The 17,152-nt window shown below is 39.5% G+C and overlaps 1 protein-coding gene across 6 annotated transcripts in view; it reads left to right on the top strand.

The window, feature by feature from the left end:
• PLGRKT (plasminogen receptor with a C-terminal lysine) overlaps positions 1-14,346 on the top strand; it is a 75,118-nt gene extending 60,772 nt beyond the window's left edge. For all 6 annotated transcript variants that reach the window (XM_059141965.1, XM_059141964.1, XM_059141966.1 and 3 more), the window contains one exon: positions 13,905-14,346. In XM_059141965.1, the coding sequence (XP_058997948.1) occupies positions 13,905-14,239 (335 nt within the window). In that variant the 3' untranslated portion in view covers positions 14,240-14,346. The remainder of the gene's footprint in view (positions 1-13,904) is intronic.
• The last annotated feature ends 2,806 nt before the right edge of the window (positions 14,347-17,152 follow it).

The raw sequence follows: 17,152 nt of genomic DNA, 5'->3' as shown, positions 1-17,152 counted from the left end.
CAGTAAAACTTAAATTGACCCTGCCCGCACCAGGGGAACTTATTTAAAGCAAGTCCGAGAAACCAGTTCCAGGTAACAGCCCAAATACAAGGGTGGGTTAGGTCAAGTGGAGATAATGGCCCAAATACAAGGGTGTGTCAGGTCAGGTGGAGACATTCAATCAGGGGGGACTCATACTGTCTCCTAGCTACAAGGTGATAGGCTAGTTTCTATAGCTACTGTGTGGTGAACTGTAATTCAATTAGCCACCTGTGTGTGGCCAGGCCCAGCCACATGGCCTTTGATCTACAAAAGTTAGTCTGAAAAAAAAAAAGAAAAAAAAAAAGTTAGTCTGGAAAGCAGGGAGGGGTCGTCCTCTCTTTAAGGGACAGCCGCCACCAGTCTGTTTGATGGTGAGTCTGGTTCTTGATGCTTGGCGTGAAATAAAGCGTTGCTTGACCTTCACTTTGTATCAGTCTCACTCCTTTGACCATGGACCCATTATTGGGGTATCCAACATTGGGGACCCAACACTTATGATACTGACATTAGCTCTTTACAAGACATTTAAAGTACTGCATAACCCATTTATACTAAGGACTGATATATTCAGGAATTCTAACTTTATTGATATAAAGGGTTATGTAAGTAACAGATTAAATGGCGTTATTCCTAAAATCTTTCACTAGAGTCTTTAGGCAGTGGCTACATAGTGGTTTGTCAACTGTTTGGCACACTGTAGACAACTAGAGATGTGGAGGCCAAGAAAAACAAGGCTGTACCCATCTCAAGTCTAGCCCTGACATAAGTGTAGCCATCTTGATGTTCCAGATTATCACAAAATATTTCTTGGGTTCTGATCTACTCAGGTTAGCACTTTAAACAGTCCCTCTCTCCTTTAATGATTGATTTAAACCCCTGGACTCAGCTGCCTCTGTCTTTCATAACTCTCCTATACATTCCCCAAATGATCAATATTGACCTGAGTAGGTCAGGACAACTCTACTGAGCAGGAAGAAGTTACGGAAGATGAGACCTTCCACTTTCAACAACCTTAGAGATTTAAGGGTCAAAATTGTTCTGGGGAAATGTGGAGGCCAAGAAAAATCAAGGCCATCCCACCTCAGGTTTAGCCTTAGCATAAGTACAGCCATCTTAGCTCTGGCAGCCATCTAAGACCCCTGTGCCCAAGGGTTGAACTTCCCCCACCCTGCTTTAGTAACCCCCACCCTGTTTTGGTTTCAGGAATCCCCACCCTGCTTTAGTAACAGGAACCCATAAATACCCCTGCCTTAACTATGCTCGGGGTCCAAGCCCCTACTCCTCTGCATCTGCATCAGGTATACTTGGGCCCAAGCTTAAGCTTGTCAAACAAACCCTCATGTGATTGCATCGGTGCTTGGCTCCTTGGTGGTCTCTCAGACGCAAAAACTTGGGCACAACAGAGATATTTAAAAATACTGATGCCTGGTTCTCACACCAGATATACTGATTTGATTGTTCTGCATGCAACACATTAGGATTTCTTAAATCTCCCAGGCAATTCTCCTGTGCTGCAATGTTAGGGAAACTTTGGGCTGGAATAAAGGCCCAGGTTGGGAGTGGGAGCCATGGGCCTTTTGGTGAATCTGAAGGACCATTTATCTTAATGAGGACAACACCCTAGATTAAGGGTAATGTGAATAAGTAGTATCCTAGGGCAAGTCTTAAACAATAGCCCAAGAGTTTGTAAAAAAACATGCAGATGAGTTAATGGGGTCAAATTCTGTCAAGCCAAATGCTAAGTACCAAAGACTTTCTTTATTTTTTAATTTACCATTTATTGGGTCAGAGAGTATCTGCGCTAACTAAAATCTATTTTGGAGCAATGGGAGCAATGGGCAATTTAGCCAAAACAACAGTCTTAGTGGTTAAAGTAAGACATACCTATTTGTTCTCTGATTTCATATGTAGTAACCTCCAAGGATTATAGCAGGTACCATGTTAATATGTAGAAGGACCCCCAGGTATACCTATAATTTGAGTCTAGTATTATGTCCAATTGGTAGCAATTGGTAGATTTCAGCAGATGTTAAGATTAATTCAGAATCTATGCTGTGAGATTCAAGAGCCAATAAATAGGTCTTTATCTATTTTACATTTATTTTAGTAAATTTGGGATTTTCAGTTAGGTCTAACTGTGGGTCTTTGTTTCAGGTTTTGTTTTTTTGGTTTTTTTTCTTTCCCCATGGCCAGGTTTGTTTGTTTTTTCTTTCCTTCATTTTCTTTCTTTCTCTTTCTCCCTTTTTTGGTTGGCCACTAAATATACTTTGAGGGTGTGTGGGGGGTCCGCTCTACCCTATACTTATTTATTAATTTCTTCCTCCAGAGTTTCAAATCAGTATCATGAGGTTTAGGGGCCACCGCCATGGCAATAGTTGCTTACAGGGTTTAAGGAAGTTTGAATTAACTCCTTTGCTGTGCCACAGGGATGCCACAGGTGTTTTTCCCTGTAACCCTGAGGATCAGGATCTTTGTTATGAAAGAAGCATAGGCAGCAGCGGCAGAAGAGTACTTACAGGTCCTGCTGTGCTGTCTGCTGTTAAGTATATGAACCACAGCACCCCAGCTCTTTTCTGTATCTCTCTCGCTCAAAATTTTCTGTATCTCTCTCGCTCTCTGTATACAATTTCTCTCAAAATATTTCACACTTCTAACTACAGAAAGTCATGGCTTTTAGTTTCTCTTTTGATCCAATTACCCATTGTACAGGTGGCTACGGGAAAAGTTCAGAAGCATAGCAGCTAGCCTTATAGGCAACCACTTTTTCCTCCAGTCAATCTCCCTAGGCTCCCGGTCCACATACGATAAGGTTATTTTGTCTATGGCCCATGTGGGAGTCATCAAATTCCATGATTGCCAGATTAGCCCTTTGGTATGCTGGTAACCAGCAACACTAAGCAAAATCCAGGTAGGAGCTTGTACCAAATGCTCCTTCCCTTTTTCTTTTCTCATTAGTACCTGGCCATAGACCTGAAACTGAGGTGTTATTCTTAATTCTTCCCAGGATAGTAGTCTCCTTTTCTTTTTTTTTTTTTTTTAAGAGTTTATTTATTTATTTGACAGACAGAGATCACAAGTAGACACAGAGAGAGAGAGAGGATAAAGCAGGCTCCCCGCTGAGCAGAGAGCCCGATGTGGGGCTTGATCCCAGGACCCTGGGATCATGACCTGAGCCGAAGGCAGAGGCTTTAACCCACTGAGCCACCCAGGCGCCCCAGTAGTCTCCTTTTCCACAAAACTCACAGAGGGTCAACTCTGAGCCTATCTCAGGGGTGCACAATCACAAACAATATCCACATGGCTACCCCCAAGCTGCGAGGGATTGTCACCAGGCTAGATGCAGTGACCACATTGTTCTAGCTGGACCCTTGGCAAGTGGGACTCAAGAGCCAAACAGTTAGTTGTGTCTGCCTTTACAAGTAGGAGACTCAGAGACCACCTGCCAAACATGGCCAAACCCAACAACATTCAAGCTGTGATGCAATCAATTAACAATTCTTGTCTTGGGGATGAGAACATTTCAGGGTGGGAAGAGATGGCAATATTGACAAAGACAGAAAGTATACCCAAAACACGAGCCTGCAGCAATTGGTAGTTCTGTCTCAGGAGGCTTTGCTATGTCATTGAACCAGTTAGTTAGCCAAGAGGAGTTAATTAAAGCTGACCAGGTGTCCTTGGTCATGAATAGGCCACCTTGTCTATGATCCAAATATTTTAACTGCCTTCTATTCCACCCCATTGGTGAGGGAGGAAACTCTGCCTAAGATTATAGGGATGGCCACATACAACCTTTGACACCAACACTGGACATATGAGACTGGCAGCAGTTTATTAATCACATACACTCGCAGCTCAGGGTAGGACACTGCATGGCTAAATGGGAGATGCACTCAGAACAGAGTGAACCACCAGGGACTCTATAAGGAAGGCCTTGCAGAAGCAAGAGGGTGAGATTACTATGAGAGAATGCGGTTCCTGTGAGAGAATGTGATGGCTTCTTTGAATGATTCCATGAGGTGGCAGGAAAATGAAACCCATTACTGAGGGATAAGCAAGAACTGTGCCTGGTCCTCGTGAGTAGAGTTGTTTGGCTAGGAGAGCTGGACTCCATTGTGTAAGCAAGTAGGGTGGGGAACTTATGGTTGGGCCGTTAAAGTCCCTCCCTGCTACACCAGATGTCAATGCAGCATATAATTCTGAGCCTTAATTTTTGACTCAATATATCAACATTCATGGTGAGCAATAATATATTTGGGGACCCATTATTTGACTGCCTATTACATGACAAGCATGTATCATTAATGAAAAAAACTAAGATCCCTGCTCATAAAAAGTATTCATCCAGTCGCATAATTCTTTCTGAACATTCCCTTAGCACATCTATTGTTATTTGAGGAAAAATAAGAAAATATTGAAGCTATTTATCTTTTCTAATCTCTTAGCCAAGAGATTTCCCAAAGGTTTGCTAATAAGAGAACTTTCTTAAGATCCTAATTTTCCTTCATTTTTTGTTTCAGTCTTCTTGATAAAACAGCATGATAACCTGAAGTGAAAGCACAAACATCTAGAGTGGTCCCAAGGATGTTGATGAGATACACAGTCAGCACCCATTTCTGATCACTGTGCTTAAAAAAAATACAAGGGTTTACCTCTCCTCCTCCAGATCCCAATGAAATGATGGAAGAAATATACAAAGAAAAATAGATCTGAGGCAATACTAATTATCCTGGGAACTGAGTGGGACTGTTGATATTGACACATCAGTGAAAACAGTGAGAATTTGCTACAAAATGTGAAGCTGCTAGAAAGACATTAGTGGTGAAATAAAAAGAGCAGAGTCTCCTGTCTTTAAAAAAGTGAGTTTCTCTTAGAACCACAGGCTGACCCCAAGTGGATGGGGTAGAGGCGGAGGGTGGTGGGTAGGAGACCAGGAGCAAGGGAATTCAGTAAGGCACTCGAGAACCTCAGAGGCTGTCAGCCACTTGGGACAAAGTTCTGTGAAATGGAGATCTAACCCAGAAGAACAAGGGCAGTTCCCAGGAAATTTACAGCCTAGATAGGACAAAGATAAAGTACCAGACACAAAAAGCAATTCCACAGAAACTGCCCTTGCCACGTCTTCCCTGACCACAGCTTCCACAAAGTCCCTGGAAGTAGGTCTCCGGGTCCCAGAAAGTACATTCACTGCTTCTTACATAACTAACTTTTAAGAGGTACAAAGATAATTTGTGGTAAACCATCCTGTAAAAGCAATCAAATGATTACTTCAATCTAAAATATCTAACTCAAGTGCTACTGAATTATGACTAAAGCCCTCATGAGAAATGAATGAATGTAAGCTTGTTTCTCATATAAAAAAAGAATCCATTTATGCATATATTTATTAATTAGGATTGTGTTCTCTGTATTGTAAGTAACAAAACAAAACCCTGTAGGGGGCTTTAAACAAACCTAGGGAGTACGCCATCAATACTGCTCAGCATCTGAATGAAACCAGCAGACACTCATACCTCATGGTCCCAAGATGGCTGCTGCACCTCTGAATCTCAGTGTGTACTTTAGGCAGGAAAAGAAAGGAACAGAAGGGGCGCCTGGGTGGCTCAGTGGGTTAAAGCCTCTGCCTTTGGCTCAGGTCATGATCCCGGAGTCCTGGGATCGAGCCCCACATCGGGCTCTCTGCTTGGCAGAGAGCTTGCTTCCTCCTCTCTCTCTGCCCGCCTCTCTGCCTACTTGTGATCTCTGTCTGTCAAATAAATAAATAAACAAAATCTTTAAAAAAAAAAAAAAAAAGAAAGAAAGAAAGAAAGAAAGAAAGAAAGGAACAGAAGAAGGTTTAGTGCCTGGATCAGAAAAGCAGAGGCTTTGCCAGAAACTTCCACATGTGTGCTTATATTGTCCTGGCCAGATCTGTGACACATGGACTCTGCTACCAGCAAGAAACTTGGGAAATCATTTCTACAATGCATGGCCTAGAGAATCAATCTATAGATTCGCTGATCCCTTTGTACCTAAAATGACTGTTTTAAAGGCATTAATGTTTATCTATTAACCTTCACCATGCAGATTAGTTCCAACTGGGGCTGGATACAGTAGAAGCAAAGAAAGGGAGCTTTGGAACCCAGTAGACATGGATAGGAATCATTGCTCCAGCATTTACCAGACATGTATATGGCATATATTTGTTTATTCTCTTTTAAAAGGTTACTTTGTGGGGTGCCTGAGTCAGTGGGTTAAGTCTCTGCCTTCAGCTCAGGTCAGGATCTCAGGGTCCTGGGATCGAGCCGGACATCAGGATCTCTGTTCAGTGGGGAGCCTGCTTCCCGCTGCCTCTCTGCCTGCCTCTCTGCCTACTTGTGATCTCTGTCAAATAAATAAAATCTTTTAAAAGGTTTCTTTGGGTTCTGTTGTTGTTTGTTTTAACAACATGCATTCAGCTCCAGTCATGATCCCAGGGTCCCGGGATGGAGCCCTGGGTCTGACTCCCTGCTGGGGGAGGGGGCTGCTTCTCCCTCTGCCCCTCCCTCTGCTTATACCCTCTCTCTCTCAAACAAATAAATAAAATCTTTAGAATTATATAAAAGACTACAAAGCACTCAGAACAGGGCCTGGCACACTGAAGCATTGATACCTTTATAGTAAACAGCTTGAAAATTCAAATAAAGCTATTTTGATTAAAAAAAAACAAACCTTAGCAAAAACCTGTTAGCTGTGCCTACAAAACTATGAACTTGTCTGTCACTTGTCTGTTACTCTTAACAGTAGGGTAAGCCCACTTCTGGCACATGCGCTAAACAGTTGAACAAGTATTTGAGTACTCACAACTTGCTTTTTCTCTCTATAAAATGGGAAAATGGGGGCGCCTGGGTGGCTCAGTGGGTTAAGCCACTGCCTTCGGCTCAGGTCATGATCTCAGAGTCCTGGGATCGAGTCCCACATCGGGCTCTCTGCTCAGCAGGGAGCCTGCTTCCCTCTCTCTCTCTCTCTCTCTGCCTGCCTCTCTACCTACCTGTGATCTCTCTCTGTCAAATAAATAAATAAAATCTTAAAAAAAATAATAAAATGGGAAAATGGCCATTTCACAGGATGGCTAGGAGGTCTATAAGACTACATAGGTAGGGCGCCTGGGTGGCTCACTGGGTTGGGCCTCTGCCTCCAGCTCAGATGGTGATCTCAGGATCCTGGGATCGAGCCCCACATCAGGGTCTCTGTTCAGCAGGGAGCCTGCTTCCCCCTCTCTTTGCCTGCTTCTCTGCCTATTTGTGATCTCTCTGTCAAATAAATCAATCTTAAAAAAAAAAAAAAAGACTACTAGAATAGACTACTAAAATAAAAATTCCCATCTACTGAAAGAAAACTAACATTAAAGCAGGCTGCTAAATGCTTTTGTCTGTTGTTCTACTGAGGACTATAGCCAAGGATACAGTCTTTCCAACTGCTCTGCAAAATTGCCCTGAAGCTTATTAGATACAGGGGATTATGTATGCAAAAGAAAGGTGTATGCGTGCTTGGAAGCAGTTCTCCAAGTCACAAGCACAAAGACAAGTCACAAGGTATAATTTGCTATGGTTGTAACAATTAAGGTTTTCTGATTTCCACACAGACTTGTGAAAGACCCTTAGGTCATCTTAACATATGTTCCTATCATATCTGATAGTTTTGAAAATTTTGCTTGCATGTCCCTGCTTAACTGGTTTTCTGGTTCTTCCTGTATTTGATTTCTCCTGGAGGTCATTTGAGATGGTCACAGGAGGCTGATTATCAGTCTTCTACTGTAGTTTTAGTGCACACCACCTACTGCCCCCCAGAAACTTATATTTTACATAAGCGATTACTTTGGAGGGCAGCCTTGCAAATGGATTATTTTTTGCAATGACTATGAACCCACAAAAGAAACCTTTCCAACCTCAGTTTTAAGAAGACTCTCCCAAACTGCTTATCTTAGCAAAAACCTGTGTAAAAGCACTACCTCTGACCCTCTCATAGCTTTGGTCAGGGTTGTTTTTTATGTTTTTGTTTTTCTTTTCTATTGTTATTATTGCTGTTTTAATTATGCAATGCTTAGTATTTGGGTCCTGTTGCAATTAGCAGCATTCTAGAAATCAGAATTACTCTAGCCCATGTTGTACTTGTGATTGTTCAGTTATTACTTTAACCAAAGCTACCCTAACTTCCAACATGTCTCTAATTTACCTGGTAGAACTGAGGTAGTCTGTATATATTATGAACACAAGCAAAAAAATATTGAAAAAATGGACTTATTTACACTTAAAAGATGGACACTTAATGTCCATCTAGAAAGATTGTTCAATGAGCATATTATCTCAAACTGTTAAATCAGGAGCTGTTAAAAATTACCTCACTAAATACAGTAAACACAGAATATAGTAAAAAATAAATAAATAAATAAACATGATGTCTGTGCTGTAGCCTATATTACCAAAATATCCTTTCTAGAATTGTGGGATCTTTTGGGGGGGGGGGGCTTGTTTCTGTGTGTGTGTGTTCTCTCCAGTCTTGAGGTATATAGAAACAATACAACCTAAAATTAAGATATTCAAAAAACTGGTTACAATCAAACTATCTCCTAGATAGTTTGGGAGACAGTAGAGAAAATCAGTAGAGAAAGTGCAATGTAACTTAAGATACTGAACAAGCTTAAAGTGATGCATTGAGAATTTTAACATTTTAACCAGGATTTAGATAAAAGTCATCAGTTCTCTCTCTTATTAATTTATCCGTTCATTCATTATATCTTTATGGGTTGATATACCAGACACTATATGAATTAACTTATTTAGATTAGGTTACACAACAAATGTTCATGATGGAAAACTGAATTTGAGATAATATGGGTGATTTCAATTTTATTTTTCTTGATATAATTTAGTGTAAGGGCAATGCCTAACTTTATAATAAAGGAAAACTTCAAATATTGACTAAATTTATCTAAGTATACAAAATAGTTTAAGGGAAAAAAAGAAAAAAAAAATACACAACTGTGAAGGGTCCAAGAACAGAAAGATGGGTAAAGGGAGGAAAGTTGTTCAGGGTGAAAGGCGGGGAGATAAGGGGGGGACAGGAGTGGGGGCAGAATTCCAAGGCGGTGGGTGGAGAAAGGGGTGGAGCCTGGACAATTGACTCAGGTCTAAGTGGTCGCCCAAGGGCTATAAAAGCTTGGTGAAACCTGGTTAGGACTGCAGCCTGAAGTCCAGGACTGGAACACAGGCAGAGACTGGTGGGCGACAGGGGCTTCAGTCCTACAGGAAAAAACGCCCAGAACAGAAGCGATCTGGTCCGACATGCAGCACCTGCACTGGTCCCACCTGCTAAAAGTCTGGCTTTTACTGAGCCAGCTTCCCAGAGAGATCCCAGCCCAGAACGATGACAAGATAATTAAGGCTTGCGGCCGCGAGTTAGTCCGCCTACGCATCCAGATCTGCGGCTCGATCTCCTGGGTGGGAAGGGTTCACCAGCAAGTGCGGGAACCTCGGCAGGCATCAGAACCACTTGCAGGTGAGCACCCCTATCCCCCCACCCCCCACCACCTACGTACTTCCAATTACTGGTTGAGAGCGGGCCACCAACCATTTAGAAAGGCACCCGCACTCTTGGCTCCAGAGCGCTTGGGCTTCCCGCGCTTGGCCCTGACTCAGGTTGTGATGCCTGAAAGTTGTGGAGTTTTCCCTTGTAATTGCTTTTCTAGTAAGTTATCACCGGGGAGCTCACCAGAGGTAGAACTAGCAGCGGGAACAACAAAGGCCTCTCCTGAGGGGCACGTGGAGCCCTTCACCTCCTGGCAATCTGATGATCTGGATGGGGAGAGGAGGGCCACAGAGGATATTGGTTGCGCAAAGACCGGTTCAAGGTGGGACCCATTCAGGTTGGACCCGAGTTAAGTCCATGGGCCTGGGAGAGGGAGTGCTGGGGGGCTGGAGCAACTGGACAGAACATCTCAACTTGAGAGGGCTGGAGGCAGTCAAGTGTGCACTGGTTTGAGTGCCAGAGGGCATGGGGCTGAACTCAGGAGACCACTGAGAGGATCCTGCAGTGGTAAACACAAAGGGGCTCACTAATGACTCTACTCCTTTGCAAAAAAGCTGTGCTGTGGCCCACACTATCGAAAATTTCCTCTTTTAATTTTATCTTTATTTGTAAGGGTCACCAAAGGGGAGAGCCTAGCCTCCTACCCTCTTTGCCCTGGACCTTTAAGTTCATTTGTGCAGTAAGGGATTGAAGAAAGAAAAGGGCCTAATCTACAGGAGAAACTGAAGAGGACCTAGAGTCAAGGAAAGTTTGCCCAAGAGAAGTTTTCAGCTGAAAACCTGATTGATGCTTCTTCAAGCATTTGGAAGCTGTAGTAGATGTTCTTTAAAAGCAAGCCCCAAGAATTGAAGACAGCTCAAATCTGAAATGGTTTAAAAAACAAAACAAAAACAACTTCATTAGTAATCAACTATTTATAAAGATAAACTGGAAGTTAAGTTTAAGTAGCAATGCAAACTTTCACAAACTGTTCTAAGCAGTGTAATGGGTCATATTAAATTCAGAAAATGCAAGCTCAATTATGAATAACTTAGTATTCTATATTTCACAACATATATTCAGTTTATGATAAGTCACAACTATAGCCTATCTATCCTGTATACAAGTGACTCTCAGATAAAATTATTGTGCACACAAACCATAATTTGCTTCTCTTTTATGGGATTTAAAACATGATTATAAAGCTATTCACTTTAGTTTTCTATACTGTTGGTTAGAGACTGATTTATTTAATGCACGTTCTTACAGAATTCTTATATAATATTACTAGAAGAGTACTACAAAGTTCAGGGATTTACTGATTCAAAGTTGGGACAACCAAATTGTATTGTGTTGCCTTTGTTAATTCACTTTTTCTGAATAAATAAAATATGCTCATATTAAAGACAAAAACAGATATATAAATATAATAAGAAAAATGAAAAACATGGATATTATAGGCTTTGAAAAAATATGTGAATTTAATGAGAAAATTTTTTAAAAATCTGTTTTAATGAGGAATTGGAAAGCAATGTTAATGAGATATGTAGGGGCACCTGGATTGCTCAGTGGTCAGAGCATGTGACTCTTGATCTCAGGATTGTATGTTCGAGCCCCACTTGGTTGCAGAGAGTACTTAAAAATAAAACCTTAAAAAAAAATAAAACCTTAAAAAAATTTTTTTTGGAGATACGTATGTCTATCTCCTGACTTTCACTTAACACACTGTGAGCAGTTTCTCACATTGTTAGTCTCCAAAAATAGAATTTAAAACTTCTTTATAGTATTCTATATCATAAATCTATCATATATATATATATATTTAACCATTTTTATTGGACATACAGGTTTTAACCATTCTTAATGGACATTTAGGTTGTTTCCAAATTGTTGCTTAAAAATGATTTTCTGAGCACATTTATATATAGCTTTTTAGCCAAATTTCTATTTCTGTAGGAATATTGTGATTTCAAATTATTTTCAAAGAACTCTCTTAATTACTACCCACTACATAATTTAATTGGAAATAACCTAACATGATATTGCCTGCAAGTGAAGATCAAGAAAAATGTTTAAATTACTAGTTGAGAATTTTTTGGAAGTATATGTCAATATACTTGAGTTTAAAACCTCTGTTGTTAGTTTTGTTTTCATGTTATTAAATTGTTAACTAGCCATTTTTTTCCTACAATGTGTGCATAAATAACACTTATTGAACCCCTTTTAAAAAATAAGAGACAGATATTTTTAACTAAAAGAGGTCTCTGGTAGTGTAATTTTAGTCCAAAATAACAGTGGTTAAGAGATGTTTGTGTGATTTCAAGTCGATTGGGATATTATCTTTTATTTAGAATTGAGAAGGTAAAGTTGCTGTTGATTGCAAAATGTTTCAAGATAAGTTAAAAAAAATACTTTTAATAAAAGTGCAACACAAGCAACAAAAGCAAAAGTAGAAAAGTGGAACTACATCAAACTTAAAAACTTCTGCAGAGCAAAGGAAATAATCAGAGTGAAAAGGCAGGCTATGGGCTAGGAGAAAACATTTGCATATCCTATATCTGCTAAGGGTTTAATTTCCAACATATATAAGGAACTCCTACAACTCAACAGCAAAAAAGATAATAACCCAGTTAAAAAATGGGCTGAAGACTTGAATAGACATTTTTGCATAGAAGACATGCAATGGCCAACGGGTATAAGAAAAGAAGCTCTATGTCATTAATCATCAGGGAAATGAAAATCAAAACCACAATGGTAGGGGCGCCTGGGTGGCTTGGTGGTTAAGCCTCTGTCTTCGGCTGGGGTCATGATCTCAGGGTCCTAGGATCGAGCCCTGCATTGGGATCTCTGCTCAGCGGGGAGCCTGCTGCCCACCCTCTCCCTGCCCCTTTCTCTCTGCCTGTCTCTTTCTCTGCCTACTTGAGAGATCACAAGATCTCTCTCTCTGTGTTGAATAAATAAATAAAATCTTTGGGGGGGGGGGGAAACCATGATGGTATCACTTCACAGCTGTCAGGATAGTTATTAAAAAAAAAAAAAAAAAGAGAGAGAGAGACGGGTGACTGGGTGGCTCAAGTCAGTTAAGTAACCCACTTTTGACTTTGGCTCAGGTCATGATCTCAGGGTTGTGAGATCAGCCTCCATGCTAGTCATGAGGTCTACTTGAGATTCTGTCTCTCTCCCTCTTTCTCTGCTTCTCTGCCCCTTGAAAAAAGACAAGTGTTGTTCAGGATGTGGAAAAATTAGAACCCTTGTATACTGTTGGTGGGAAGGCAAAGCAAAATGGTGCAGCACTATAGGAAACACCATGGAAATACTATAACACTATGGAAACACTATAGATTGCTCCAAAAAAATATAATTACCATATGATCAAGCAATCCCACTTCTGCATCTGAAATGAATGAAATCATGATCTTGAAGAGATACTGCCATTCCCACATTCACTGCAACACTATTCACAATAGCCAAGATGTCAAAACACCTTATATGTCCATCTACAGATGAAAAAGAATGCCAAAAAACACAGCCTCTGAATAAACACAACAGAAGCTACAACTGTTTTGCCTAATTAATTAACTGGCTTTAAGTACATGGAAATTTACTATTAGCTTTTCTGTGCATTCAATAAGGCCCCAATTATAGGAGATTTAAATTAGAGCAGAGGGAATTTTATGAAGAGGCTGAATTAACCTTAGGATATCTTACTGAAAGAAAATGCAAAAACTTCTGACAACTAAAAATGGTATAAATTCTCATCTGTCAGTTTAGAACTTGAATGAGAAAGAGCATTAGGAGGAGAGATAAAGTATTAGCTTATTGTTTTATTTGAAGTAAATACTCTGGGAAAAATGAACTGTTAAATAGATGTGTGAGGGATGTCAAAGACGGGTTACCTCCTGACATTTAGATCAGAGCAGTTGAAGATTCTGCCTTTTAAACTTGATCCTGAAGCAGTAATTTGCCACCATGGAATATTAGATAGGATTACTATAAGAACTCAGAAATTAGTAACAGAAGATATTATCCAGTAAGAGAAATTCATCTGTGGTCAAACTGAGTGTTTTCAATGACCAAGATGCCTTCAGAAATCAGGAAGAGTCAAAACTGCCATAAGGAAAGCATTAAGGGGACATGAAGAAAGGTGACTGAAGGTCTGTGGAATAAAGCAGAATCTTGGTGATGCTACAGTAATTTAAGCCACCCAACTATAATACTCTAAGCTGTTTAATCAGGATATTTGTTGATTCTGTCTTGGTTTAATTCTATTAAGACAATGCTTTTTTTATGTCTGTGCAAAATTTTATTTTCCCGATGTTCCTTGATTTGAGTATTTTTCTCTCTTTCTGTTCCCCTTTTAGAAGTCCTGCCATCCTCCATCATCCATACGAAAATCTTAAATACAATGGTGGAACACATTCCTAACTTCTCACAGGAGCTGAAGGCAGCACTCTCTGACAGGGAGCCATCAATAAGAGAGCTACAACTTGAAATGGAAAGTTCAAATCTTAATTTGGAAGAATTGAAGAAAGCTGTTCTTAGTGGACAAAATGAAACTGAAGACAAAAGTCTTTCAGAATTAGAAAACTCAGGCTTAGATAAACATTCCCGAAAAAAGAGACAGTTCTATGTACCCTTAAGTGATAAGTGCTGTAATGTAGGTTGTACCAGAAAAGAGCTTTCTGCACAATGCTGATGAAAGTATTGTGTATTCCATCTAGTAGTCACATGATTCTTGATGACACATTCAGTGATGCCTCTGTCACCCCACTGATTATTAAAATATGAGAAATCATCACTTAATGTTTGGGCTTTTCATTTGGTGTGTAACAAAATATTCCTCACCTTATTACAGTTTCTTCTAATAATACTTTTTATTCCAAAAAATAGTTTTGCCTTCTTATTAATGGTATAATTGCTATTGCTTTTTTAATGTTAACTTAAAGTGACACAATCTTTATCATTGTGATCACACACAATAACTCAAAATTTGATAGCTTAGTAAAACATTTTGCTTTGCACTTGTGAGAAAGGATAAGCCTACTTTTAAAATTTGTATTTGATAAATTATAACCTGTCACCCGTTCTTTTTCATCCAGACCGAATGCCCAAATGTTATTTCACTACTTAAAAACATATTAATAACAAGAGATAAAAATAAAAAATAACTTATATAATGCCTAACACCAGGTACACAAAAGGGATCAAAATGTTTTTAATTGAAATTAATTCATATTGGATATATCAAAAGTCACAAAACTTGGACTTTTCTAATAGATTTTAAAAGATTATGTGCCTTATTGGAGTATTAATTGCAAATAACCAGACTGGATACTAAATCCATTTAACTGAGTTGGGGCCATATAAACTCAAGTATTTTTCAAACTAGGGCTCTTCTTCTAATTCTGCCAACTAAGACACTAACACAAATTGTGTTTTTTAAGGAGAAAAATGAATAGATATTTAGAAGAGAATAAACAATTGGAAACAAACTTTATGTTTACTATGTGAGAATTTACAAACCATTTCTATAATAAAATAATTATATGAAAACTTGTGAGAACAGTAAATTAACAAGTATCTTAGTATTTAGCCAGTTCCTTTGACTTACATACACATACATTTCTAGGCAGCACTTACAGAAAACTTAAATAGCAAGTTAATCTCTATCAAAGTCCAGCAAAGGAGAATAAGAGCAGTACCCAGGAAATTTATAGCCCTAGCAGAAAGAAAAGGCATTTCCAGACATATAAGGCATCTCCCCAGACCCTACCCTGACCCATATCCCTCATATGCATCTTCAAAAAAGCCCATGAGGCAGGGTTCATGGTCCCAGAATCTACATTCACTACCTCTGATGATGTGACCACGTTTTAAGTGGTACAAAGACAATCCACGGCTAACCATCTACTATACACACTCAAATAATCAGTTAACATCTTTAAGATATCTAATTCTGTGTTACCAAAGTTGTCCTAAAATTCTCATGAGAAACTAATGTTTGTATGCTTAATTTATTTCTCAAATAAAAAAATTTACTCTTTTTATATGCGTATCAATTAGGATCGTGTTCTCTGTAAATAACAAAACCCTACAATGGCGGCTTCGAAGAAGCCTATGGACTAAATATCCAACCCTGAATGATACCAGCAGGCTCCTCACACATTTCCAGTCAGCTATGCTTAGTATACAGCTTCCTTAATCTTCCCACCTCATGGTCCCAACACAGCTGCTGCACCTCTGGATCTCAGTGTGTACTTTAGGAAGGAAAAGAAAGGAACAGAAGAAGGCTTAATGTCTGGATCAGAAAAGCAAAGCTTTGCCTGAAACTTCCCCATGTTGTCCTGGCCAGAATTGTGACACATAGACCCTGCTACCAGCAAGAGACTTGGGAAATCATTTCTAGATTCACTTCTAGCCTAGAGAGTTGAGGTAAGCAAGGGAGAAGGGTCTAGAAAGAAGACTGAAATAATCAACCTATACATTCACTCATGCTTGCTGCTCTTATACCTACAATGACTGTTTCAAAGACATTAATCTTTATTAGCCTTCACTATCAAGATTAACTCCATAATGATATACAATACATTGGCTAGTTAAATTTTAAAAAAAAAAAAGATGAACTCCAACTGAAGTTGAATCCAAGGGATATCACGGGAAAAAGAAAGAAGTCTTTGGAATCCAGTAGACACGAGTAAGAACTACATTCCAGGACTTGGCAGCTATCTGCATGGGCACATTTATTTTTTGTCTTCAAAACAGTGTCTTTGTTTCTTTTGTTTTGACCGCAAACTTTTTTTTTGAAGATCTTATTTATTTATTTGACAGAGATCACAAGTAGACAGAGAGGCAGGCAGAGAGAGAGAGGGAAGCAGGGTCCCTGCCGAGCAGACTCGATGCAGGACTCCATCCCAGGACCCTGAGATCATGACCTGAGCTGAAGGCAGAGGCTTAACCCACTGAGCCACCCAGGCGCCCTGAAAACATTCATTTATATTTTTAATTAATCAACATTAATTTTTAAAGCAGTTTTCTTTCTAATTTTAGTATATGTGGTATACCAGAGAGAATACAAAGCAGTTTTCAGTTTACAGAAAAATACAACAAAAAGTACAGAGTTCTCATCTACCCCCTTGCTCACAAAAAGTTTCTCCTAACATTAACATCTTGCATTAGTGTGGTTCAGCTGCATCCCCTGACGAACCAATAAATACATATTATTAATTATTATTTGTTATTATGGAAGTCTGCAGTTTGTTAGGCTTCATTCTTTGTGTTTACATTCTATGTTTTTTAAAACTAACTTTTTACATCAATGTTAGGTTCACAGAAAATTTGAGTGGAAAGTACAGGAAGTTCTCACAGATTCCCTTTCTCCTATCAACCTCACTCACCATTTGTACATTTGTTATACATAGGACATTTATTATGATTGATGAGCCATCACTGGCATATCATTATCAAGCAAAGCCCACAGTCCACTTTGTGGTTCACACTTGGTGTTGTATATTCTAGGGTTTTGACAAATCTATATAACATGTGCCCATCCTAACAGCGTAGTACACAACAGTTTCCTTGCCCTAAAAATCCCTTGTGCTACATCTATTCC

The sequence above is a fragment of the Mustela lutreola genome, chromosome 12 (genome assembly GCF_030435805.1).
Source record: "Mustela lutreola isolate mMusLut2 chromosome 12, mMusLut2.pri, whole genome shotgun sequence".
Lineage (NCBI taxonomy): Eukaryota > Metazoa > Chordata > Mammalia > Carnivora > Mustelidae > Mustela > Mustela lutreola.
This window is presented reverse-complemented; position numbering and strand designations above follow the sequence as displayed.